Source organism: Clarias gariepinus, chromosome 9, assembly GCF_024256425.1.
Source record: "Clarias gariepinus isolate MV-2021 ecotype Netherlands chromosome 9, CGAR_prim_01v2, whole genome shotgun sequence".
Lineage (NCBI taxonomy): Eukaryota > Metazoa > Chordata > Actinopteri > Siluriformes > Clariidae > Clarias > Clarias gariepinus.
Genome location: NC_071108.1, coordinates 31,028,044 through 31,055,896, shown reverse-complemented (window position 1 = coordinate 31,055,896; position 27,853 = coordinate 31,028,044). Strand labels below are relative to the sequence as shown.

Sequence of the window (27,853 nt, the reverse complement as noted above, 5' to 3'; positions counted from 1 at the left end):
GATTAACTGAATAATTTAAAAAGTTCAGCTACTGACAAAACTAAGGAAAATTTCCTTCAATCAAATAAAGTATCTGTCTATCCATTCATCTATCTATCTATCTATCTATCTATCTATCTATCTATCTATCTATCTATCTATCTAAAACCTGTCAAAGAAATATTTTTATAATAATTAGAAATTCTAAATGACTTATAAAAAAGGTGCCCATATGAAGACAGTTGTTATTATTTACACTGTACGGTTGAATAAGTAGCTAAAGTGACATGACGTCACACTGGCGCTCGCGCCGGCACGCTGATGACGCAGCTGCTGCTGGAGAGGCGCGAGGGCGGTGTTTGTGCCGGGGGTCCGGAGCGCGTGAGGGGTAACAGGGATAGAGCTCAGTTCGGTTTCCGGCGCGCGTGGGAACAGTGTAACTCTGAGGAGCTTTGATCTACTGTACATCTAACGCAGGTAACACAACTTCTTACACGGATTTAACGGCGATTGGCTTAAAAAAAAAAAGTATTTAATACACCCTCGTTAGACATTACTCACACTCTGAGGTGGTTTAACGGAGATACTAACTTTTGCTCAGCTCATTTATTCGCGGCGGGTCGTCCAACACCGCAAACTCATGTGAGACTTTAATGATTTTAACAGCAACACGTCCGCCATCAGACACTCATGCGGTCTTAAAGGAAGATAAACAACATCAAAACTCAGGAACATGTAGACGTTTTTCAGTCGCGCGCTCGTTCTTGGCGTCGTGCGTGACACGTGGACGCTCGCTGCAATGCACAGCTGCGCTCAATTCAATGTACACACACACACACACACGCGCGCACAGCGTGTCGTATCACGGTATCACGATATCACCGCGTGTGTCAGCGCGTTATAAAGCGTCAGAGACATTTAGAGTGGCGGGTTCGGGTTGTGTTTCAGTTAAAACTATCACAGTAAATGTATAATTATAATCATTTTAATGGCTCAGATTAATAAAACTATTAAAGCAATGTATAAAACATAACAAATCCACTCCAAATAAATGCATAAAAAAGTGATTATTCAGAACTTCTATTTTTGTGCAGTGTACATTTTGAGAGTAACTTTAACTTTTGTAAAGTTTTTTTTTTTTTTTACTTTTGTTTGAACTTTTGTTTTTTAAAAAAAGTTGTGTCCTACGATGTTAATTACTTCTATTTTTGTTCATTTAAAAATTTACTTTTTTATTGTTAAAATTGTAACTTAACAAATCCACTTAACCTTAACAAATACTTTTATTAGAGAAAAATAATTATATGAAAAATTTTATATGTCTAATGTAATAACGTCCTTCTACTTTTCTTAAGTTGAAATATTTTAACAGTAAAAAGTACTTTTATGTCTTTCTTTCATGTCTTATTTAGTGCATTTCCTCTATATAAAATAAAAAGTACTAGTTTAGATAAAATTTAATACAATAAAAAATGTAAAGTACTTTTATTACATAAAAATAAAGCTTCTTATGTAGTAAATTTCTTCTACTTTTGTTAAGTTCAAGTTTTATTAGCATTTTATTAACATTTTATCCGGTTAAAAAGTTTTATAAGATCTGAAAAACCCTGAAAAAAGTAAAAAAAAAGCTTACTTTAAAAAGTTAAGCTACTGCAACTTCAGCAACCTGTCAAAGAAATGTAGCTAAAAATAATTAGTCGCTGTATCAACCGAATTAAACTGTGTTTAGGTTTTGTCGACTGTATGAATCTGTGATTTCATAATAATTTGGTGATTATGTATCCTTTGTTGTGCACATCCAGTATGAAGTTATTACATAAGTGCAGAACTACTTCCTTATGACTTCATATTAGATTTAGATTAGATTTAACTTTACGGTCATTGTGCAAAGTACATACTGTAATGTGTACAAAGCCAATAATGTGCTTTAAGCATCTAGGCAGAAGTGTGATATTTTTGTGCACTAAATAGGATATGCTGTAAAATAATGTTATGGGGTGTTAGTCGTATACAGAACTGTGCAAAAGTCTTAGGCACCATATTATATGCTGTACCACTTTTGTTATTTGCATAATCATGTACAAAATCATTAAGTATTTCCATATATAACTTAAAAAATTAATAAATATTTAACATTATAGGAGAATATATGCATGACTGTAAAGAAAAAAAATATACAAGACAGACCAGTTTTCAAGTGGAAACAAAAAACCTAATGTACGCTCCTGGGATTTGCATAAATATAGAAAGGAGCGAGTGTGACAAAGTTACTAGAAGAACTCCGATTCTCCAGCAAGCTTAGTAAAACCTAACAGCTGTTTTACTTATAGAACTTTGCAAAAATCTTGGGCACATACAAACATATGGCATAAGCAAAAGATGCTTTTGAAAACATTTCTGCATAAAAAAGAACTTCTATAAAGAGTAATAAAATAAACAGTCAATATATGGAGTGAAGAGTTTTAGACACAGCTTTGTGCAGTTTTATACAGCTGTTAGGTTTTACTGAGCATATGGCATTAAACAGTATATCAGTGCAAACATTGAGTGTGCTAAAGATATGGCAAAAGTATAATTTGTTAAACAGGATATACAAATAGTGTATACATGTATATGGATGTCTATATAGTATAGCATGTACAGAATAACTACAATGTCAATGTGCAATAATAAATTCTGCTTTTTTTTTTTTTATACATTTGAAAAGAATTAAAAATTCTGCTTCTTGTCCTGCACTTATTAGCGTCTGAATTATCAAAAGTCAATATGGACAGTCAAAAAATTTTGGTTTCAGGGAGATTCTGCCTAACGTAGCCTTAAATATTAATTCCTGAAGAAAAGGATCAGAATCTGATATAGGATTAATCTTAAAGTATGGCGTGTTATATGTTCTGAGATACTTTCCCTTGAGGAAGCATACCTTCCTGTCAGCTCGAACCAGTCTGGTCAGTCTCCTGTGATCACTCCCATCAAGAAGTCATTTTTTGCTGGCAAGACCTATTGTAACATCCACTCTAAAGAAGGGTTTTTACTTTCTTTCACACCATTCTGTGTAAGCCCTAGCGACTGTCGTACTTGAAAATCACAGGGGGTCAGAAGCTCTTGAAACTCTCCAATATTTCTCCAGCTTTAGTTATTGTAGTGGATTTTGATTCTAGGTATAAATCACCATAAATTAGATGCCAGGGATCACAGGGCACCATGTGTGCACACACATTCATATTCAAAGCACATGTTAGAGCAGCAAATCCACCATACTGGCATGTTTTTTTTTTTTTTTTTTTTTTTTGGGAAAAGATCGAAAACCTGGAGGAAACCCAAAAGAACATTCAGTGCTCCACAGAGACCTGCGGCTCAGGATTAGACCCAGGACCTTGGAGCCTTGCGGGAGCACCACTGTCCTACATAACTGCGCAACACAACATTGATTGTCAAAATTGATTCATTTCCCTGCACACTTTCTACATGTAATAGGTATTACCTAATGGCCTTTGACATTTTAGTGTGCCTGGTGCTTAATATAGCACTACTACTCTGTACATGTGCACAACACTTTAATGGTTTATACACGCCTGCTGCATGTCCTGCAGCGACCCGTTTGTGATTCAGCCTGTGTTTTAGGAGGCGCTTGTGCAGCTGTATACCATCAACATTAATAAAGGAGGAAGCAGTAAGAGAGAGAGAGCAGCTGGGAGAGCTGTACCTGATGCAAGTTTGATATCAGTCAGAGGTTTCGCTGTGAACAGTCTCAGAGCTTGGTTCTGATCTTCTCCAATCCAAAAAGTTTTATTACTAAATGTTCTTTACGCTCCGTTTAGGAATGACGTAACAGTGACAACATGGTGGTGCAGTAGGTCGAGTCCTGCAATATACCGGGGGTACCATTTAGGGTGTGTCTTCCACTTGCACCCTGAATTCTGGATCCATTGTGACCCTGAGCAGCATGAAGCACTTGACTCAAATCAGAAGATGGACATCAGCCAGGTCTTTAATTCATGCCCCACCCCCCTTTTCGGGGCTTGGCCCCATTATTTTCCCAATTGTTCTCTCACTGGGTCTCTCCTCCTTTCCTAGTTTTACTTCCGAAGTCATCAGTTCTGAATGCCTAGCTGCTCTGTGTGTAATTCGCACTCTTTCTTCGGACTAGTTTTACTTCGGAGCTGAGGTCGTATTGCAGAACGTGGTTGAGACATGTTGTTGTTATGGGTGGAAACTTCCCAAGAATGACAACCGCCTGGTGAAGAAAGGAGTCCTACTCATCTTTCTGGAATTTTCATGGCATTCACCGCCAAAGGGTGCGGCTCTTAGTCAGAGATGTGCGTTTTCACATACCAAAATTGATTTTCTTAGACCAAAGTGAAAGGAAAACTGGATTTCTTTTAAATGAATGATGAAGCTTTTTCATTCGAAGATATTGCTCTTATTCAATATGGATCTATTGTTACCTTTTTTTCTTTCATTGTGAGAAAAGAAACCCACTTACAGTCCTTTCTAAAGTAAAATGTTTTTACCATCAGTGCAAGTTTTTCCATTTTCTGTGCAGAGCAGAAGCACGGCACATGCTGCTGCTTTTGAATTCTTTTGATTCTGGTTAACCTCAAGAGTATTTAAAAAAACATGTGATCATGAATGGCGGTGTATAAATATCGCCAGTTTCCATAATGCAGCTGATGCATAATGCATAATCCGAATAACCTTGGTGAAGTCAGGTTCTGGGTACTTCCAGGCTCGGTTCAGATGCTTTTCTCTGTGTAAGTAATGCATGCTCCCTTTGAGCCAGCAAGTCTTCCATTTTTCCTCATACATGGTCTCAGATTAACCCATGAGTGATTGGTGTCTCTGACTGGAGAGAGTGAAGGCATGATGGTCCTTCCATCCAAAGAGAACACAGTCAGGATGGCGGATGAATGTCTGGATTTGAACTCGTCACAATATTTTAGATCGAGCCACTTGCGAGCTGTATGAAGTTTAGGCTTTACTGAAATGCATTTAATTTTACCCGATGCATGCACTCAGGAGGTGTTTTAGGAGGAGGGAGGAAACCGGGGAACCCTACGGAAACCCATGTGTGAAACCCCACATAGACACTGATCCAAAGCTCAAGATTCAACTGGTGAACTCCAGAGTTGTGAGCATCAGTGCTACCGAATAACATAGCGTTATTTTTGTCCCACACTATCATTATGGTTAATACCTCATATTCTGTTAATCATCGTTAATGAGAAACCTGGCAGTGTTAGTGTAAACTGAGATCATTGAATCATCATTTCTCTCTGACACCCACTCAACAGCTGTTAGTCAGCAGCATCTGGAATGAAACCAGCACCGAAAATTTGTTCAGACATTTTTATGCTTTTTTTGTCAATGGTACCTTGGGTTATCCAGCATTCCAGTCACAGATTGATTGATTGCTTGATTGCACCTCTAATGTGTGTGTGTCCTATGATGGTTTGACATGAATAAGCACAGGTTCTGCACCAGACGTCCTGTCCTCTCTCAACTTTGCCTCTGGCTTTGTACACCACCTCATAAAAACAGGAGGGTGTTACCAGACAGGAAATCCCACAGTAATCCCACTGTCACCTGGGGGTTGTCAATGTACGAGTTCAAAACTCTACACTTTGATGCAAAAAGGTGTTCTAGCATCTGAATAAGGGTCCTTCTGGTTGTTTGTCTGAATAACCAACAACAGAAAAGGTCCACCATCCACAGGGAAATTTAACTTTTAAATGAAAATGTTTAATGATCAACAACTGGTGCGGTGATGTGGCCAATACGACACGGACCTAAGGCTGGTCCATGCTTCAGTGTCAAGTCTATACTGCAGGTCTCTCTTATTGTCATGTACGCTATCAGTTGCCATTGCCCATGAGTTAGTCTGACGTGCACCTCACTGGATACTGTCATGTCATGGTGATGCAGACCACAACAACTGTGATTGGTCCACCTCACCTCTGGTCCTTTTCTCGCATTTCAGAAAAAGGAACTGTTGTTCAACATTTATTAGTGCTATCTACCAATTACAACAAAATCCTTGCCGTAGTGGCATAGAATTGAAAAAAAAACTTGCCGTAGTGGCATAGAAAGTCCACCGCCAACTAGAGGTTTGGTGGTGTAACTGCGGAGCACCAAGGCTAGACCAGTGCACAAGCGTAAAAGTTTACAAGGCTGTAGTCCGTCCACATAGTTTATGGTTTAGACTTGATGCAGACGCATAAATCAGGCTTAACTGTCACCAACCAGAAGTGCATTATTTCCCCCAAAATGTAAATCTTACGTTCTTGAAAAGTGACCCCCCCCCCTTTTTTTTTTAAATCTATTTCTAGTTATGTCTAATGTTAATGTCAACAAAACAATTTGGGGGTAACTTTCTTACATTCCCAGACTGTTTTGGATCTGAATTGAAATTCTAGACAGCTTTTAAAGCTTATGCTGGGCCATCACAAACTGTCTGCAAACTTAAACTATTTAACTAGGAAGTATTTACGCACCTCACAATTTGCTATGAACTGTCAAGACTTGTTAAAACTGCTCTGATGTCTCGCTTGTTAACTGTGACCCAGATACATGTGTTTTTGGAAACCTGAGGCTGCAGAAGCTGTGGGCCTGGTGTTCACTTCCAATCACCAACATCCGCAGTGTAGAAACTGCTCTGCTTAGATTTCTTACTATCGCATTGGCTCAGGGGCAATTTTGGTAATTTGGGCCCTTAGTTGTCTAGTTATCTCTTAGTTATGTATGACTGTTGCAACACACTGACACTGAAGACTCCTTCCAAAAATGTGGTAAACATCTTTACAGAAGGCTTTACCATATAAACTAATAAGCAAGTTTTTTCTTTTTTCTTTTTTTTTAAGTCAATTTTTCTGGCTCGCCCTCATACAGGTTCCTGTGTAAGTTGTTACTATGGAAACGGTTTGATTTCAAAAAGAAAAACCTCGTGTTTAAGAGGTTCTTCATTACCGTTTGAAAAACGCAATCACTTGACTAGAAATGGATTCAATTAACTGGCGTATTGTCTGAGAGAATATTGTTTATAAACATGATAACCTGTTTATCAGCTGTTGGTAGCTTTAATTACCTAATGAAAGTTGTAAACACAGTAATATCAGACAGACAGCGTTTAAAGCGTTTCTCGTTCCTCGAGCGTCTACATTTCTCCGTCTTGTCTGTATTGACAGGCGCCGTGTTTTGTGTCCGGCTCCCTGACGGATGCGGCGAACCCTCCGTCTTTCTCTTCGCTATTGCGCCCAGTTCATTTATCAGCAGGTTGAGTAATAGCTCCTGTCCCTCAGTCCTCTTTTGTGTAGCCAGCGAGCGAGAGAGGAACACAATAGCGCCTGTCTGCTGCACCACAAAGGCCTCCGTGAAATGGATTGTGTGTGTGAGAGAGTGTGAGAGAGAAAGGGAAGAATCCTCTCTTGTCAATGTTGTGTAATCGTTTTCAGATACAAACTCAGAGGAGCTCTTTCATCTGGAGCTGCTGTACGTCTCCGAACAGGAGAGACACAAGACAGAGAAAAATGATGGATAACGGGGATGCTTTATTATTATTATTATTATTATTATTATTATTATTTACGTATCATGTATTATTAGAGACGGAGGGAAAAATCGATTCAGTGACATATCGTGATTCTTTTGTGTGGCAATTCATGTATCGCCGCACTGACCCCAAAATCAAGGATTTCTTACAATTATTATTATTATTATTCTGTATTTAATAAAATTTCATGCTTTTGCATTTGATTTTAAAATGTTGCAGTTCCTCTATAATCCTGCACGTTCTAAACTGTTCGTGTTGCCAGGCAGCGAACTATTTGCTACATTTGTTTACAAAATCTTCAAAGAAATTTAAAAAGTCAAATCGGAATGTTTACAAAATTGTAATACTTGAAGATACAGATTGAGTCAGGACTTGGGGATCGTGATATCGTCCCGTATCATCACCGGTGATTCCTATCTCTACTCAATCATATTAATTTCTTTAAGTTGGTTTCACTTTCGTGTGAAAGATATTCGCAATGTGCCAATTCTTTTTTTTTTTTTCTTTTTTACTTTTTAAAGTAACTTTCTATCACTGTTTCTTATATCTTTTATTTAGCACACATCCATCTAACTGTCGCAGTAGCAGGTAAAGTGTGAGAGAGCGTGTGAGAGAGAGAGATAGAGGGAAAGAAGTGGGTGAGAGGTGAACACAGAGGGTGGTGTGAATTGAGGGTGTGTGTGTGTGTGTGGTGGAATACTAAGCGAGTGGGACGATGAAAGGAAGGGGAATGAATGGCACAGCGCGAGAGAGAGAGAGAGAGAGAGAGAGAGAGAGAGACTACAGGCGTACATGTGGCTGCAGATGAGTGATACATTGTTTGAATCTCCTCATGGGACTGAACTGATCTGCCCCATTTTTCTCACTTACACACACACACACACACACACACACATGTCAGTGCCGTGTTGCTCTACCGGCCCGTACAGTATGCAAACTCTAACATTTTTTTTTTTAAAGATGCACGGTATTGTTGCACAATCTCATTTTATTGTTTGCACCGAGGACATTACGGGTGTGTGTCATGTCCTTTGATCTTCACAAAGGTCTAAAGCACACGTGTTCACGCGCGCACACACACACACACACACACACACACACACATATATATGTACGGTGGGGTTGTTGGTCAATCAGTTGTCTGGACATCTTTTGCTGTTGACACAAATGCAAAGTTTATGGAGTGATGCTGGAACCTCCCCCTCACCCCATCATACCACCAAGCCCAAGTCTGTCTCTCTCTCACACACACACACACACACTGTCTCTGTAATTGTGTCCTCACTTCCACTTTGCGTCTTGTTCTTCCTGGCACAATCCATTGACATGTCAGTGTGAACTCACACTCACACACACACACACACACGCAGTGGGAGAGAGAGAGAATGTGTGGGTTCTGTACCGTCCCAAAAGAATGGCCGAGAGTAACCCAAACGGCTGTTCAGCATTCAGCCAATCGGCATCAGTCCCCCAGAGCGAGAGAGTCTAACAGGGCTGAGAGACTTGTGGCCGTCTGTCTGTGTCCTAAGCTTATTGTTCAGGTTATAAAAGCATAAACAAGTCTCAGCCCTGTCTCATACAGAAAGACACACAGCTTTTAAAGGGACACGCTTTAATTAATCTGGAGGTACAACAGGTAGGAATTTCAGCACGTTTGCGTTTAAGGAGAAAGACAGAAAACAAAAGGACGGCGAAGCGACGTCGTCTCTGAAAGGACGAATTCTACAGATAAGACGTTTGTGTTCGTTACAAAGCTCTGGCCTCGATATTAGTAAACATGAGGCGTGTCCTTATTAATATTGTTTAGAAAAGTTGTGTCTACGACCGCATCGTGCGCCGTGCTGATAACCAGCGCAACAGCACTCGCTCTTGTGTGGTAGTGATTATTTTTAGGAACAAGAAGTTATGAATATATGCTATGAATATAGCAGATTCTGGCACTTATTTCCTCATCAATCCTTCTTCTTGTTTAAAAATAAATAAAGAAAGAAAGAAAAGTCTTGTTTTTTGCATCCTGTAAACAAAAGGTGTGAGTGCACACTTGTGCCATCAGACTGTGTGGTGCGAGTCTTATTGCAGTGTTTTCCAAAGCTACATCAATCACATCCGTCACCTGCTAATTATAAGTCAGCGGGTATGTTTAAAAAACACTTTGTTTCTCTGGGATTCACCCAACCTTTGATCTCTCTCTCTCTCTCTCTCTCTCTCTCTCTCTCTCTCCTCATAGCTATGCAGTTGCAGGAGTGGTTACATTCCCTTTGTCTCGGCGGCGGAGACTTAAGGAGCACTGAAGTAGGAGATCTCCGGAGTCTGCTCCCCTCGCTGGCGCTCTCTCCTCCCTCTCTCCTCGGGCTCGGCGCTGTGGCCTCGCTCACGGCCTACTGGCTGGTGACCCGACCTCGCTCCATCCGGCCACCATGTGACCTGAAGGCTCAGTCTGTTCCTGTGCAGGTAGCGTTTCCTCATACTGCAGTGGAAGAGAAACACAATACAGCCATCTTCATCCGTCACACATGTCTATTTCACCACCAACACCGATGTGTTTTTTTTTTTTTTTCAAGTTTTAAGTCACATAGGGTTGCCATGACTCTTTTATTTAAGCTGTATTATTACATAAAAGCTAAGCATTCTATAGAAAACCACACTAACATTTTTTAAGTAACAGCATGAAAAAATAGATCTAGTGTATTATTAGACTTTATGTATATAGACGTAATGTTGGAACTGGTTTAGACGTATGATGTCAGATTTTATTATACATGGACATCTGAAATCAAATCTAGATTACGTACAGAAGATGTACACAGCCAGTCAAAAGTTTGGATACACTTTCTAACTCCATGGACGTTCCTGATTTATATTTCTTCCTAAGGCGTCCAAAATATACAGTAATCTGCTTTAAACAGTTGATATTGAGATGTATCCGTAACTTCTCTGTAAATCCTTCATAACGGCTCTAATCTGAGGTGCTGGTTGTTAATTGGTGATTTCTGAGGCTGGTGACTCTAAATGAACTTCTCCTCTCCAGCAGAGGTAACGTTTCGGTCTTGCTTTCCTGGGAAGGTCTTCATGAGACACCGTTTCATCATGGTGACACTTGATGGGTCTTTCAAATGCACTTGACACAATCCTGTTCTTGCAAGAGCCATTCCAGATAAGGTTGACCATCATGTCTTAAAATAACAACCGACTGTTGTGTTGTTGTTACATAATTCCCTAATGTCATGTGTTATTTCATAGTTGTAAAATAAATTTGAACTTGTGTCCAAACTTTTGACTGGGACTGTATGATGGTCAATTTGTCAATCGTTGACATTTGATGTAAGAGTTAGTGTCACGTCATTAAATTAGCAGGCACATCAGGTGACCGACTGGTTACACTATATTGGCAAAAGTATTCGCTCGCCTGAACTTCACACGCCTATGAACTTCAGTAACATCCAATTCTTAATCCGTAGGATTTAATATGATGTTGGTCCACAGCAGTCACGTTGGAACGGGTGTGGGTTTGCTTTTCAGTCATTGGGCTTAATCTCTTACTTCCAGTGAAAGGAACTTTTAACGGCCCCGTACTGTTCCAGTGCACAAGGCAAGGTCCATAAAGACAAGGTTGAGCGAGTTGGGTGTGTTAGAACTAGACTGGTCTGCACAGAGTCCTGATCTTAACCTGATGGAACACCTTTGAGATAAATTAGGGCGGAGTCTGGGAGGAGCCAGGCCTTCTCATCCAACAATCATATATTAAAAAAAACAAACATAAACGCACTCCTAAACCTCGTGGAAAGCCTTCTTAGATGAGTTGAAGCTGTTATAGCTGCAAAGGGGGCGGAGCCGACATCATATTAAACCCTATGGATTAAGAATGGGATGTTACTCAAGTTCATGAGCATGTGAAGGCAGGCGAGCGAATACTTTCGGTGTATATCTGTCGTTTCTGTGAGAGTTACTAAAGTCCTCGGGGTGCCAGCTTGACAACTGATTGTAATTCACACACTACGAGCAATTTCGGGAACGCAAATTAGCCTAACCTGCATGTCTTTGGACTGTAAAAGGAAACTAGCGTGCCCGGAGGAAACCCACAGGGAAAGCACATGCGAACTCCACACACACAGAGACGGGAATTGAACCCGGACGCTGAATCTGAATAATTATCAGTTAAAGAGTTTTTTTTTTATTTTTTTTTTATAGAGAGTTTAGCTTTAGAAATAGCTTCTGAATAGACGTGTGTGTGTGTGTGTGTGTGTGTGTGTGCGCTTCCAGGGAGACGCCAGTTGCAGACGGTCCGCCTTGCTGAAGGACGATAACCTACTAGACTTCTACTATGAAGATACAAAGACGGTGTATGACATGTTTCAGAGAGGCCTGAGGATCTCAGGTAGGTTTGGAAACGAGCTTCCTGGATGCAGTTGAAGCATTAGAGCAGGTTTCGCCTCCGGGGTTGTAATCACGCCTCATCTCCTGGACTTAACTGCATCCTGCTTGAGGCTGCAGGAAATTGTGCATTGTACACAGATGTCCATCTAGCCCGAGCTTTCTGGTCCTAAGGCGTTTAAAAAATATACACTTATGTCTTCTAGGGAAAAGAGCCATCTTTAATTAGAATCGCTTTCACTTGCTGCTGTATTAGTTTACGTGATTACAACAGCACATATAAGTGTGTTTTCTAACAGCAGCCACAATAATCGCTTCGGCGTGAAAGCTAAAAGCATGATGTTTAACCTTAACCATGATGGAGCTGAGAGAAAGGAGGCCATTTGGGCGATGCTGAATGCAGCTAGTCTGGGTTTGGATTTCAGCGAGTGGCCTGGGAATGCTGTGCTCTCTAAATGTGAATGACGTTCATGTTCGGCAGGTGGCGGGCCGTGCCTCGGCTTCAGGAAACCTGGGAAGCCCTACGAGTGGATCTCCTACACCGAGGTAATTAGAGTTGCACAAAAACAAAAATCTGCTTTCCGCAAGTAAAAAACATGAAGGATTTACACAGAACGTCATATATTTCTAGACTAGACTGCTGAACGCCCAGCATGAGATCTAACCCTAAGAACAATCATGTAACCTATTGATATGTGCATTTTATTTAGTTACAAGTAAGAGAAACATGTCCAAGTCCCCTGGTTGGAAGATTCTGATACGTGGACAGGTCGTGAGTGAGAGATCTCCAGTCTCCAAGCTCCCACAGAGCAGACAAACAGCACTCCGCTTCATGATGGAGTCCTTTTTTTAGATATACCCCCAGCTCTTCTGTTATTTTCTGCTATTAGGACCAATCATTGGGTGTTAAGTCTTACGTAAGCCGAAAAAGGCTCCTGTTTTCCCTCCCCTGATGAAGTGCCATAGACTCGCTGTACCGCTGTCCACTGCTAAAGATGATCATTTCCTGTTGTGCTGCAGGTGGCAGAGAGGGCACAGGTGCTGGGCTCAGGTCTGCTGGCCAAAGGATGCAAACCTACTCCTAAACAATTCGTTGGGATCTTTGCCCAGAACAGGCCAGAGGTGTGTACACACACACACAAAACACACACACACACCAAACATCACAGCACCAAAACACCCAAGCCTCACTGTTATCATAAACAGAAGGAAATATTAGAAGTCTTTAGAAGTAAGGAGTAAAAACAAGCCACGTTGTCCAAATCAGGTTTTTTTTTTTGACCCGATAAGTTCACATTCATAATTACAGAACTTTTATCTGATTCTAATCCGGAAACGTCTTCACTCATGTTATCTTGTGCGACCACACTTTCATTCCAAACAGATGCGATTTCAGTAAATATATATTTGGGATTTTGCTCTGGAAGATGACGAGCAGATGACTATTTTTGTCACATTAGGGTAAAATTTTTTTTGAATAGAGTCACTTTAGGCTGTTAATGTGAACGTGGTCTTGGTTATTTGGATCCTGACATCTTTTATTAGTACAAAAAAAGGACATATAGGGTATTAAAGTAATGTTTGTATACACACACAGACGACTGGCCGGTTTCTAACATTTACACCAAATCTAAGCACTTCAATATTTTTTTTTTTATGATACCCTGATAATTAAGTGAGTGGAGTGTAAGAAGTATTGAGACTTGTGTGCTCATTTGACTGACAGTAACTGTGTTAACACTAACACTGTCTCCCCCTGCTGGCTGCAGTGGGTTATTACAGAGTTGGCCTGCTACACCTTCTCCATGGCATTAGTGCCTCTGTATGAAACACTGGGGCTGGAGGCGATGGTGCACATCCTCAACCTGGGTGAGTCTCACTGGAGTTACCCCAATTATAAACTATTTTATTTTCAAGTTTAATAGCACAAATAAGTACTGAGGTTCACTATTATCAATATCATTATTGATTGTTATTTAGTGTTTTCTCACACCTGAAAATAATATCACATTTGTTAAAATCATTAACTAGGACCTTAGAAACCCTCATTTAGTCTTGCTTTAACTAAATTGTCCTTTGCTGATGTGTATAACTTTAATCTTAAAAAATAACTGATGATCCCTGATGGTAAAAGTCTGAAATAAGCATTTTTTTTTTCCTGTTTAAAAAAATAATCTTTCCTCTGCGTTAACTTTCTGTGAGTTATCGTCGCCCCCTTGTGACCCAGACTGAAATTAGTTTTAGAAAATAGCACTTTATGATGGTGGCTTTCTTTAAAAACGTTTAAAAAGACATCATCAGTTGTTAATAACACACAGAAACCAAAATGCTGAGCTGAAATATGTAACTGAAGTTAAAATATCTGCGGTGCGGTGGCTTAGTGGTAGCACCGTCGGCTTGCACCTTAAGGGTTCGGGTTCGATTCCCGTCTCTGGGTCTGTGTGCTTGTACAAGTGTGCTTGTTCTTCCTGTGCTTGGTGGGTTTCCTCCGGGTACTCCGGTTTCCTCCCGCAGTCCAAAGACATGCAGATTAGACTAACTGGTGTTCCCAAATTGCCCGTAGTGTGTGTATGTATGGTACACCCTGTGATCAATTGCCACTCTGTCCAGGATGTACCCCGTCTCGTGCCCTAAGTCTCCCAGGACAGACTCCAGGAATCCCCCCTTGTATACATTATAAAGCGGTATAGACGATGAGTGAATCAGTTTAACGTACCTCTCTCTCTGTCTCTGTCTGTAGTGGAGATCTCCCTGGTGGTCTGTGATAAAGAGGAAAAAGCCGAGTCTCTGTTGTTGAACAAGGAGAATGGCATGATTCCTACTCTGTCCTGTCTGGTGCTCATTAACCCTGTGAGCGCCGCTCTGGTGGAGAGAGGGAGGAACTGCGGTGTGGAGATTCTGCAGCTCGAACAGCTAATGGTAAAAACGATAACATCTAAATGTCAGACAGAAAAGTAAGCATGTCAATGCACATTGTAGTAACGTCATGTGTATCTTCCTGCAGGACATCGGGAGGGAAAATCTCCAGGCTCCAGTAGTAAGTGTCCTCTAAAGTATCTCCTGAATTAAACCTGTGTATGTCAGCTTAGAATAAATGAGTACTGCATAATCTCTGGCTCAGACTTCAAAGAGACCGACACCACATTTTCATCATCTGTATTAATCATTGAAAGTGATTTGTGTGTGTGTGTGTGTGTGTGTGTGTGTGTGTGTGTGTGTGTTGTAGCCTCCTCAGCCTGAGGACCTGGCTGTGGTGTGTTTCACCAGTGGAACTACAGGTACAGTGTCTTACAACACTCCGATAGTCACTCAGCGTAATGCTGGAAATAGCACGTCTCGTGTTTAGTTGTTTATGATGAGACGTCCTCTTTCTCTGGTCATGCTCTCACTTCTTGTTTATTCAGGAAAGCCAAAAGGAGCCATGATCACACACGGCAACATCGCCTCCAACACCTCCTCCGTCATTAAGATTCTGGAGGTCAGTCACATACTCTCACTTCATCTATGTATGTACTGTATGTCTTAGACGACACTTTATTGCTAACGGTTGTTCATGTTGTGCGAGACGTACTGTACACAACACACTGTGCAGAGGAACATAAAGCAGTAATAAAAATTATTGTCAGAAGTGAGTCAGGCGCCAGGAGACTGGTGTTGATGTTCAGACTCTGGGTTGATGACATGAAGAATGAAATGGAATGAATGTAAGACTGTTATTGCTGTTTTGGTCTGTTCATGTGCCATCTGCCACATCAGCTGACGGATACACCCCGCCCCGGAGGTATATCCTTTGTATCTGAGGCAGTTATTTAAGGCATTGGGTTGCCAACTCGATGCCTGATTGTCATTTGTACACTATGGGGAATTTGGGAACGGAGATTAGTATAGCCTGCATGTTTTTGAACTTTGGGAGGAAACCCACTAAGCACAGGGAGAATCAGGCTATTTAACCCTGACCCTGAAGGTGCAAGGCGACAGTGCTCACCACTACGCCATCATGCCACAAAGTCAAAGGCAATTATTATTATTAAGCAATTCGATTATTAAAATATAAAATATTTTTTTCATTAGTTAGCTAGCAGTTAGCTAGCCGTGTCCTAGGTGTTCAATAAAATCAAGTTATTAATAATTACTCATTTTTATACATAATTTAGGCATTTGCAAACGCTCTTATTCAGAGTGACTTACAAAGTGCCAATTAGTCAAACACAGTTGAGAAGGGTTTTTTTTATTTATTAATTTTTTTTATAATTATTATAAATTTTTTTATAACTACAGTGAAACCTCAGATTACAAGTAACGCGGTTTGCGAGTGTTTCGTAAGACGAGCAAAGATTTTTAATAAATTTTGACTTGGAAAACGAACAGGTCTTGGTTTACGAGTATCGTGTGTCATGTATCATGCAGCGCTTCTTGTTTTGATGCCGAGCGTCACGTGATCAAAACTAAGCCAACAGATTTCTCTTTCTTACGCTGTGGAATTGTTGGTAATCATCTCCCCTGCTGGGTCTTAGTGCGCGTCTCTTACTGGGATGATCAACATCCGTGCACGCATGTACTGTTTACTATAACACTTCTTTAACTTAATTTATTTTGTGTCTGTATGTGTATGTGTACAGTGCGCGTGTAAAGGTAAAGCAAGTCTCATTAGAGAGGTTAAAGATCCATTTTCTCTCTCTGTAGGAGCCTGCTTTTTGTGTCTGTGTATTGTCGTGGCCAAAAATTTTGAGAATGACACAAATATTAGTTTTCACCAAGTTTGCTGCTAAACTGCTTTTAGATCTTTGTTTCAGTTGTTTCTGTGATGTACTGAAATATAATTACAAGCACTTCATATCTTTCAAAGGCTTTTATCAGCAATTACATGACATTTATGCAAAGAGTCAGTATTTGCAGTGTTGGCCCTTCTTTTTCAGGACCTCTGCAATTCGACTGGGCTTGCTCTCAATCAACTTCTGGGCCTCAATGGGGCTCAAATTCTCAATAGGATTAAGATCTGGGGAGTTTCCAGGCCATGGACCCAAAATTTCAATGTTTTGGTCCCAAAGCCACTTAGTTTTTACTTTTGCTTCATGGCACCGTGCTCCATCGTGCTGGAAAATGCATTGTTCTTCACCAAACTGTTGCTGGATTGTTGGTAGAAGTTGCTGTTGGAGGGTGTTTTGGTACCATTCTTTATTCATGGCTGTGTTTTTGGGCAAAATTGTGAGTGAGCCCACTCCCTTGGATGAGAAGCAACCCCACACATGAATGGTCTTAGGATGCTTTACTGTTGGCATGACACAGGACTAATGGTAGCGCTCACCTTCTCTTCTCCGGACAAGCCTTTTTCCAGATGCCCCAAACAATCAGAAAGAGGCTTCATTAGAGAATATGACTTCGCCCCAGTCCTCAGCAGTCCATTCATCATACTTTCTGCAGAAGATCAATCTGTCCCTGATGTTTGTTTTTTTTGAAGATAAGTGGCTTCTTTGCTGCCCTTCTTGACACCAGGCCATCTTCCAAAAGCCGTCGCCTCACTGTGCATGCAGATGCGCTCACACCTGCCTACTGCTATTCCTGAGCAAGCTCTGCACTGGTGGCACTCCAATCCCGCAGCTGAATCCTCGTTAGGAGACGATCCTGGCACTTGCTGGACTTTCTTGGACGCCCTGAAGCCTTCTTAACAAGAATTAACCCTCTTTCCTTGAAGTTCTTGATGATCCTATAAATTGTTGATTTAGGTGCAATCTTAGTAGCCACAATATCCTTGCCTGTGAAACCATTTTTATGCAATGCAATGATGGCTGCACGCGTTTCTTTGCAGGTCACCATGGTTAACAAAGGAAGAACAATGATTTCAAGCATCACCCTCCTTTTAACATGTTAAGTCCGCTATTCTAACCCAATCAGCCTGACGTTATGATCTCCAGCCTTGTGCTCGTCAACATTCTCACCTCAGTTAATAAGATGATTACTGAAATGATCTCAGCAGGTCCTTTAATGACAGCAATGAAATGCAGTGGAAAGGTTTTTTGGGGGGATTAAGTTAATTTTCATGGCAAAGAAGGACTCTGCAATTTATCTGATTACTCTTCATAACATTCTGGAGTATATGCAAATTGCTATTATAAAAACTTAAGTAGCAACTTTTCCAATTTCCAATATTTCTGTAATTCTCAAAACTTTTGGCCACGACTGTAAAAATTAGAAAAAATAGAAAATTGACAAGAGAGAAAAAGAGACGAGAGAAAAGACCCCTCCTACTTTCGCCATCACAGACACACACACACACACTTTTTCTCTCTGCTCTACACAGAAACACTACTCTGTCTGATTGTTAGTGTGTCGCTCAATTGAGTGTGATTAGAGAGATTTCTTGTTTAATTTTTCAATAAAACAGTGTTACACACACACACACACACAGCGTCTGTGCGCACAAACGGAAACACTTATCTGTCAGGATTTATTATTACTTTTTTTTTTTAAAGGTCAAGTGCAGGTTAATTTGATTTATTTTTACTTAATATTTTGTGTTAATTATTTTTATGAATTTTTTTGGGGGGCTGTGGAACGAATAATTTAAGTTTCCATTATTTCTTATGGGAAAATTGGTTTATGAGTGTTTCAAAGTATGAGCATGCTTCTAGTTATAGTTATATTTATATAGTTAATACTGTATTAAATTAACTAATACTATTCCTTACAAATATTAGTATGACCTAGACACTGGCCAAAAAAAGATGATATAAAAAAAAATATTTTTAATGTAAATGTAGATCTCCGAGCTCCCCCAACATGTCTGTTAATACTCCAGCTGAAATAGCCCTTAAAGAATTAATTTTCACACCTCATATTGTTTCACTCCTCCTCTTAATGCACTGTTTCATTGTTTACGTAAATGAGATAATCCTGAGCCACACCTCTTCAGAGACCAGCAGAACTGACCAACCATTTGGCAGAGGGTATCTTCTTATATGAGGTCACATTAGGAGGGAAAAAATGTATGTGTCCTGGAGAGTAAATAAAATAGAAAAAGCAGGGAACAATCTGGGAAGGTTTTTCTCCCCTTATGTTTTTTGTTTGTCGGTGCACACCGGGGACCCACCTGCGTGTTTACAATACGACATGCTAATGTTCAGCACTGAAGAAAAGTCTGCACGTATGTACAGGATGGATTTTGTACATTTTGTCCATAAATGTAAGACACAGAAAAGGGCTGTTTGACTGGCATGGTGTCTAAACCATGAGTAAACTAATCTGAGTAAATCTGAAAAGTTAAATCAGGGTTGAATTTAAACGCTCAGTAGTTTGGGGTGGGGGTGGGTTCGCATCCTCTCCTCCTCTCCTATTTATTTGTCTTCTTAATCTCCATCTCTTTATATTAGTATCTGTTTATTTCCTGCGGGACGCGTTACGGCTTCTCTCCCTCCCTCTCTCCCTCTCTCATCTGAGGAGTGTGTGTGGAAAATAAATGGTGTGTTCTATCACTCAATAAATCCTGAACTCCTCCTTAAATCGGCAGCGTAGAAGACGAATCACACGTTTAACTGTCGCTGTAAGTGCCGAACTGTCGGCTTAATTACCCACTTAAAACGTAATGCCTGGAATATTTCACGCGGCCGGTGATCCGTGCCAGATTTCTGTCACGTCACGGGATTATTTCTTTTTTCTTTTCATTCGCAGGGCTTCTTCGAGATTCGCCAGGAGGACGTGTCGATCTCGTACCTGCCCCTGGCTCACATGTTCGAGCGCATGATTCAGGTGAAAAGTCTCGCTTATTTAGGAGTTTATTAATTACCCCTTAATGTGATGCCCTCTGATTCGCTCGTTCCCGTAAGGGAGGAGGTCAAAGTTCATAATAGAGGCGGATAAAATTTACAGTCATAAGTTCATAGCATGAAATAAGCTACAGATTTATCATAGAAAAGTATGGATTTTTAGTACCCGTCATCAGTTTTATGACTTTTTGTTATTGCCTCCTTAAAATCAACACCACAAGGGTGGCATAAAGTCAGCATCCGTGAACGAAAAGAAAGCAAGCGTCTCTCATCTGTATAACTCATCACGTTGCTCCTTTAGATCCTTTCCTCAATTAATTCCTTCTTCATCATCATCTTGTCTGATTTCAGGTGTCTATGTTCTGTCACGGCGCGCGAGTGGGCTTCTACCAGGGCGACATCTCGCTGCTCATGGACGACATTAAAACTCTGAAGCCCACCTTCTTCCCCGTGGTGCCCCGCCTACTCAACCGCATCTACGACAAGGTCAGTGTACACACACACACACACACACACACACACACACACACACACACACACGTGGAGCTCCTCTGCAGTATGCATAAAGGTTGTCAGGTCTGCTAATGATTAAGAGCTATCAAAATAGTTTAATATCAGAGCTCTAGGGATTTTTTTTTTTTTAATAATCAATATTAACTGATGCAGCGTTTGCTGATAAGATCAGAATCAGATTGGCTTTTAAAAAAAACCTAATTCTAATAAGCACATGATTTATTTGGTTTCTGGATTATCATTAATTTCTCATGTATTTAAGGAGAAAGGAAAGTTTAACTTGAGCAACTTGACATACTGTTTCAGAGTGAGAGGGGTTGAGCTATTCTGGTGTGTGTGTGTGTGTGTGTGTGTGTGTGTAGATCCAGGGTTCGGTGACATCCGTGTTGAAGAGGGCCATCCTACACTACGCTGTGAGCAGGAAACAGGCCGAGCTGAGCAGTGGAATCGTCCGGAATGACAGCGTGTGGGACAGACTGGTCTTCCGCAAGATACAGGTACCTCTCACACACACACGGCACTCAGTACCGCCTCCTCCTGCACATTCACAGCACAGCGGATTGGAAATTAAAATATATATATATATATATTTTTTTTTTTAAAAAGCGCTTTAATTTGATTCGGTTCACACTGGGGAAATGATTTCCAGATATTTCACAGTCGTCTCCACGTCGTCTTCAGTCACACTGTAGTTATACTCATCCCTGTGACAGTGTGTAGGGTTTGTTTTCCCATAAACTGTGGCTTTGTTTTATCCCCCCCCCCTCCTCTTCCTCTCACTTCCCCTTCTTCATTTCCTCTTCCTGTTCATTGTGGTCCTTCTCCCAGGCTTTTCCTCCTCTTCTTCTCCTTCCTGTGAACACGGCGTCCTCCATCCGTCTCACTGCACCTTCACTCTATCTTTGCGGCTAATGCTTTAGCGCTCTCTTAACTTGTATTTCGTCATGAATTGTATTTTATAGACCGCTTATACTTTCTACTTGTATCAGTTTTGTATGTATTTCTTAATAAAGTCCTTATGCAAATTAGAAAAGCAATAAATGTGCTGCTGGAGGCCGACGACTGCAATGTGGTTGTTTTTCACAATGACAGATTTGTTTAGGGTTTAGGATTATGTTCCTCCTTCCCTCTTCCACTCGTTTTTCTTCTGCTTATTCTTATTAATATTTGTCCTCTTTCTTCTTCTTCCTGCTCTTCTTCAACATCTGCTTACTCTTTTTTTTTCCCATCTGCTTCTTCCTTTACCTGTTCCTACACCTCCTCTTTTTCTTCTTTTGCTTATGTCTTTTCCTTTTTTGTCTTCTTCCTATTCCTATTCTTTTTCTTCTTCCTCCTCCTTTGTCTTTTATTTATTCTTTTTCTTTTTCAACATATTCCTTTTCTTCTCCCTCTCCCTCTTTGTCCAATTGTTTTCTTCAGATTTTTTCTTTTCTTTTCACCCTCATTTCATCTTTTCTTCCTCTTATTCTTTTACATCGTTGTCTTTTTTCTTCTTTCACTTATTCGTTTTATTCTTCTTCCTGCTCTTTTTCTACCCTTTTCCCTTTTTTTGTATCCTTATTCTTTTTTTTTATCTTTTGTCTATTCCTTTTTTCCCCTCCTCTTTTTTATTATTTTATTTTATTTTTACACTTTTAATGTGGTCACTTACTGTATTCCTTTTTTCCTCCCTCTCTGTCCATTCCTTTTTTTCGTATTTTCTTTTCATCCTCCTTTTCTTTTGGTTATTATTTTATATCTCTTCCACTCCTTTTTGTCTGCTTTTTGTTCTTCTTCTTCCTTTTTTTTTTACTCCCACTCCTTTTCTTAATTAGTACTTTGTCTTCCACCATTTCCTTTTGTTCTTCCTCCTTTTCCTCTTCTTCCTCTTCCATAAGGTCTTCCTAGTCTTTCTATACTTTCCACTACTATTTTCCTCACTTTCCTTTTCCTTTTTTTCTTCCTCATTTTCTTCTTCCTTAGTGTCACTGAAGGAATCAGAGTCTTGCCTATTTTTATTTCAGGCGATCACGTTTAATTATCCTCACACTGGGTGATTATTTTCGTATAATTACCAGTGACTGTGGCGAATCTCTTGCTCATTCCTTTACTGTAGCTGTGCCGTGTGACCCGATTAAAGATGCTCTATTGGTCTTGTGAATGAAGAACTGAATCATATCCAGCGGACATCAGTGTGTGCCCCTAACAGTCTCTCTCTCTCTCTCTCTAGGCCAGTCTGGGAGGAAACCTGCGCTTCATCCTGACCGCTTCAGCTCCCATCTCGCCCACAGTGCTGTCCTTCCTCCGAGCTGCCCTCGGCTGCCTGGTCAGAGCACTCCTTAGGGAAAAGAACAACAACATAAGCTCAACTAATATCATTTAGTCTAATCATATTTCTCAAACCGGATTACACCGTTCTGCGCTAATAGAAGACGAAAAGTTCATAAATGAATTAAGAGCAGTAGGAACGGTAATGCGAAAATGAACACAAATTAGTTGTGTTTGTGTTATTATTTAAATCGAATATATAGAGGAACAACCATGTGGGGGAAAAAACTGGCAAATAAACATAATATGGCGTCCCACACATCCTGGAACACCTGGACTTTAATGGGCCGGATTTCCAGTCAGGGGGAAATGAGAGAAAGTGATGGATTGTCTGAGAGTTTTACAGGGTCTTGGATTAAGTGAGAAGTCAGACTGTTCCGGTTTATCTGCTGTATAAATCTACTTGGGCGCACACATTTATCTGTATACACACACCTTTAACCTTTACTTAATTTTATAAATATTGTAAAATTGTGTTGTTTTGGTTGTTTGCATGCAGTAGTAGGTAGTTGAGTGAGTTCGTGTTTGAAGTATTCTCTCTCTCTCTCTCTCTCTCTCTCTCTCTCTCTCTCTCCGTGTGTGTGTGTGGGTAGATATTCGAGGGCTACGGTCAGACCGAGTGCACGGCAGGCTGTACGTTCTCTATGCCCGGAGACTGGAGCGCAGGTACTGTTACACTCCTCATAAGCAGGTCAGGATGGACTCCAGCCAGTACAATCAATACAGAACACGTGAAAGTGTCTCGCTGTATCACGTGTAATCCAGACGAGTGTGGCCGGTTTAAAGAAAAAATTAGTTCCATCAGCCCGGTTCAGTGTAGTTGGTGTTAACGAGTAATGGAAGCTAACAGCAAGTCGTGCGTGTAACTCATCACACACTCCCTTCAGATACTGTGTTGTTCCAGGAACCTCATTTTAAGTAAAAAAAAAAAAAAAAATTCTAAATAATTTAAATAAAACTGATAATGTATTAGTATTTAAATGACTTCGAACATATTTCACCCTCAACCTAAACTCCACACTGAAATAAACCACAAAAAGCATTCAATACGCCTGCACTCGGACATACGGTACTGTGCAAAAGTCATAAACCAGATCCTCTTTTATTTATATAGCTTCTAAACAGCCAGGCTTTCTCGTATTTCCAATGTACATTAGTCTTTAGGAATAGAAAAAAGATAATGGTGATGGGAAGTTTGGATCCTTTTACTGACTTAGCTCTTTGAATCTCGTTCATCATAAACAAATAAACAAATCCTTTGAGTCATTTAGTTCATTTCATTCTTTTGATCAGAAATGAAATAAAATGTTACATTTTCAATAAACAGGCTCCCAAAACGTACACAAATTTTGACTCTAGTTCCAGTAATAAAGATATTACAATGCAGCTAAGGATAAACAGAATGAGCCACTCACCATCATATCTACTCATGAGTTTTGTATTCCGAGTCGTTCGTTCTTTTGTCATGTGACTCTCATACACGTGAGCGTCTATGGGAGTCACGTGACAAAAGAACGAACGATTCGGACTAGAAGACTCAAAGGTAACTACTCTTTTCTGTTTCCTGTACATGACCTATGGAGGTTTTGCTATGATTTGTGCATGCGCGCCCTGTAGAAAATGAATGAATCGCTCTCCGAGTCTTCTCGTTCTTCTAAGTCACGTTAAAGATTTGTTCTAAAAGAACGATTCGTTCATGAACGACCCATCACTAGCAGATGATCAGGCCGGTGATTAGTGTACTGCTGATGCTGAGTGGTTGGAGCAGACGAAAGGGGAAATGAGGTCGCTGCTGAGGTTGTTACGACAAATAAACAACCCATTTTTAAATTGTATTTTTAATTTCTGAACTGTGTGTCTCAGGCCACGTTGGTGCTCCTCTACCTTGTTCCATGGTGAAGCTGGCCGACATCCCGGACATGAACTATTATGCCAAGAACGGACAGGGAGAGGTAACGCACACATTCACACGCGCACACAGTTATTTTGATGGATTGTAATGACCGTAAATAGGAATAGAGGAGATTAAAACATACACTGATCTGCCAGATGCCACGGTCAGTTTTATTGCAGTTGTTTGTACTTGTGTGTGTTAGATCTGTATCCGGGGACCCAGTATATTCCAAGGTTACCTGAGGGACGAAGAGAGGACGGCCGAGGCTCTGGACAGTGACGGCTGGCTGCACACCGGGGATGTGGGACAGTGGCTGCCGGTGACTGAAAAAACACACATGCGTACATAATAAAAAACACAGCAGCATAATGAGTGAAATTCAGTCAGGGCCCAAATGCATGGCAAGTTCCTTGAGTGAACTTTTCATATCATCATTTATTAAAGACTAATCCAGGGTTTGTACAAACAAACAAACAAACGAGAAAAAGTTAAATGTATGACGCATAATAAATGTGACTTCCTTTCCTTACACACTTTGAAACAGAAAGGGTTATTATCCAGGTTTTCCATCGCTAAATTTAATAAAAACCTTGATGATGATGAAACCAAATCAGTTTACAAATCATCATGTGACTGGTTAAAATGTGCGTGCTTTGTGTAATTTAATTACATTGAACATAGATGCTCAATATTAGCCTGTAAAATGTGTTGTTTCTATTATTATTATTATCATTATTATTATAATAAACATTGGTAAGACGTAGAAGATTATTTTTCTAAATTAGGCTCTTGCGAATAGTAGTTATATAAACAATAGATCATTTATATTATAAATCTATATTTTTTACATTTTGTATCCTGTATTTAAAAAAAAAAACTTAACAAGTAGAGGAAATAATAATAATAGTAATGTAGTTATCCTTTATTGTCTCTCTCGCTGGCCATGAACAGGAACAAATTAGATTTATATATTGTTATTGATTGGAAAAAAAAAAGGATAACTAGGATTTTCATATTTGAGAGAATGCATTTTAAGACCTGAACTTTAGACTTTACAGTAGTGATAAGGTGTTGTAAATGTATTATTTGGGTTGAATAATGAAAAAGCCATATCCTGTGTGTGTGTGTGTGTGTGTGGGGGTTAGAATGGGACTCTTCGGATCATTGACAGAAAGAAGAACATCTTTAAACTGTCTCAGGGAGAGTACATCGCTCCAGAGAAGATCGAGAACGTCTACATGCGCAGTGTACCTGTGCTGCAGGTGTTTGTGCACGGAGACAGTCTACAGGTGAATACGCACGCACAAACACACGCACAAACACACACACACTAATAACATTTACTCTGAATACTGATCATATAGCATAGAGTCAGATACAGTGTGTTTGGACTCTTTAATTTCAAGTCGTGTGTGTGTGTGTGTCAGTCTTTTCTGATAGGTATTGTGGTCCCAGACCCTGAAGTGTTTGTCAACTGGGCCAAAGAGAGAGGCATTGTGGGATCGTATGAAGAGCTCTGCCAGAATCCTGTGAGTTAGTATATCTGTGTGTGTGTATGTGTGTGTGTGTGTGTTTAATTGTAATGTGTTCAGGTATGATTCAAGTTTAAAGTTGTGTAACGAGGTGTTTGTGTCTTTTTTGCAGGACGTGAAGAAAGCTGTACTGGAGGACATGACTGCTGTGGGGAAGGAAGCAGGACTAAAGTCTTTTGAGCAGGTACAACATACACACACACACACACAGACACACACACATATACACATACACACAATCGCACAGTGTCCTGATAGCAATCAGCCAAAACACAGTATTGGTGCTTATTTTTTTTCTATGTTCTACATATTGTATAATACAGAAAAAGTGTGTGTGGATAAAGAAGCTACTTTTAAAGTTTATGCAACATGGAAGTGACCAATTTTGCTTCCCTTAAAATATCAAGTTGTTAATTTCAGCCAATTTGGAGAGAGAATTTTATATGGACCCCAAAAATGGCAAACAGCGTTATACTGTCTCACTTCAAACAATAATCATTTAAAATGCAAATTATTTATATTGTATATGAGAGTATTGATACTAAAATTGGTGTAAGCTTCTAGTTTCATATGACCTGTAAAAATTAAATGCTCAAATTAAAGCATTCAGTGTCCATAACCATTTCAAATTCATGTTGCATTTTAAGATTTTTGCATTTTAAAATGATAAACTTCTTCAGATTTGTCTTTTCATTTGAAAACAAAATTGGCCAAGTTTCATCTGAGTGACAGTTGAAATATTTGAATTGCAACATAAAAGGAACACAACATGAAATTACATTTAGTAAATGTTTCTTTTTAGCTGATAATAATATAAATGTGTATGCATATTTACATTAAAAGGAGCATAGCTTAGGTGATGAGAAGAATTAAGTATTATTAAAAAAAAATTTATACTCTATGATCCTCTCTGAAATTTCACTTTTTCACATCTGTGAAACACATTTTAGCACCGATACCATGTTTAAGGCCGAATATATATTGCACTGTTTTTTGCTTTCATTAACTTCAGGACAGAGAAAAAGACGCTGGTGAACAGAAATTACTTTACATTAACTATATAAAAAAATAATGTTGAGGAAAAAAATTGTTGTGGTTGAGGAATAGAACCCTCCAGGACGTCTAACAGTAACTCTGCTTCCAAGAGTTTCATTCTTTAAGAATAAACCCACCAACTTCACACGCCTCCGTTATCATCTCTGTTCCAGGTGAAGGATTTGTATCTGCACCCCGAACTGTTCAGCATCAGCAACGGCCTCCTCACTCCCACCCTGAAAAGCAAACGAATCGACCTGCGCCGCGTCTTCAGCGAGCAGATCGCGCACATGTACAGCACATCAGCCATGTAGTGCCAGGTGTTTGATTAATAACATCCTTAGCTAACTGTAGAATCCCTGCTGAACTGGAAATGCTCCAGCGATCATAAGCTAGATAGTGCGCAGGAAATTCTACTGGGGACGCACACAAGTCAGTACATGCTGTCTGACATGCTGGATCAATCGCTTTGACCTTTGACCCTGGAAATCAAAGATTCTTAAACACTATCGCAATCGTCCGGAAACAATGACGTCCATGTCCTGCTGCTGTAACAAATTAATTACTACTAGTTTTTAATCTCATCATTTTTTTTTTTTATCATTTTTTTATTTAGTTAAAAGCAAAAAGTTTGATCGTTCAAGACTTGATCTGGGGACTGTGCGAAATGGACAATGCTAATTTCTCACCGTAGGAGCATAATTCTGTATGTAATTTATGCAGCGTGTATTATAAAGCAAACATTTGAACTGTAAATGTAGACTTTTGTGAGCTGTACATATTGAATATTAAAAGTGCAGATTCTGAAAATATTTCACTAATTCCAGCCAGGTTAGAGATGTACTGTAATGTAATGTAATGTATTTTATATTTGTTGTCTCTTATCGAGCAGATGAATAAAGAGAAATACATTTTA

At 39.9% G+C, this 27,853-nt stretch overlaps 1 protein-coding gene across 1 annotated transcript; it reads left to right on the top strand.

The window, feature by feature from the left end:
- The first annotated feature begins 342 nt into the window (after window positions 1-342).
- acsl2 (acyl-CoA synthetase long chain family member 2) lies at window positions 343-27,853 on the top strand. The gene is made up of 21 exons (XM_053503732.1): window positions 343-456; window positions 9,753-9,976; window positions 11,786-11,900; window positions 12,378-12,442; window positions 12,917-13,018; window positions 13,666-13,765; window positions 14,637-14,815; window positions 14,901-14,933; window positions 15,123-15,174; window positions 15,301-15,374; window positions 19,562-19,639; window positions 20,008-20,142; window positions 20,532-20,666; window positions 22,379-22,474; window positions 23,070-23,142; window positions 24,340-24,428; window positions 24,573-24,689; window positions 25,516-25,659; window positions 25,798-25,899; window positions 26,015-26,086; window positions 27,111-27,853. The coding sequence occupies exons 2-21, from the start codon at window positions 9,755-9,757 to the stop codon at window positions 27,249-27,251; spliced, it is 2,124 nt and encodes a 707-aa protein (XP_053359707.1). The 5' UTR covers window positions 343-456; window positions 9,753-9,754; the 3' UTR covers window positions 27,252-27,853.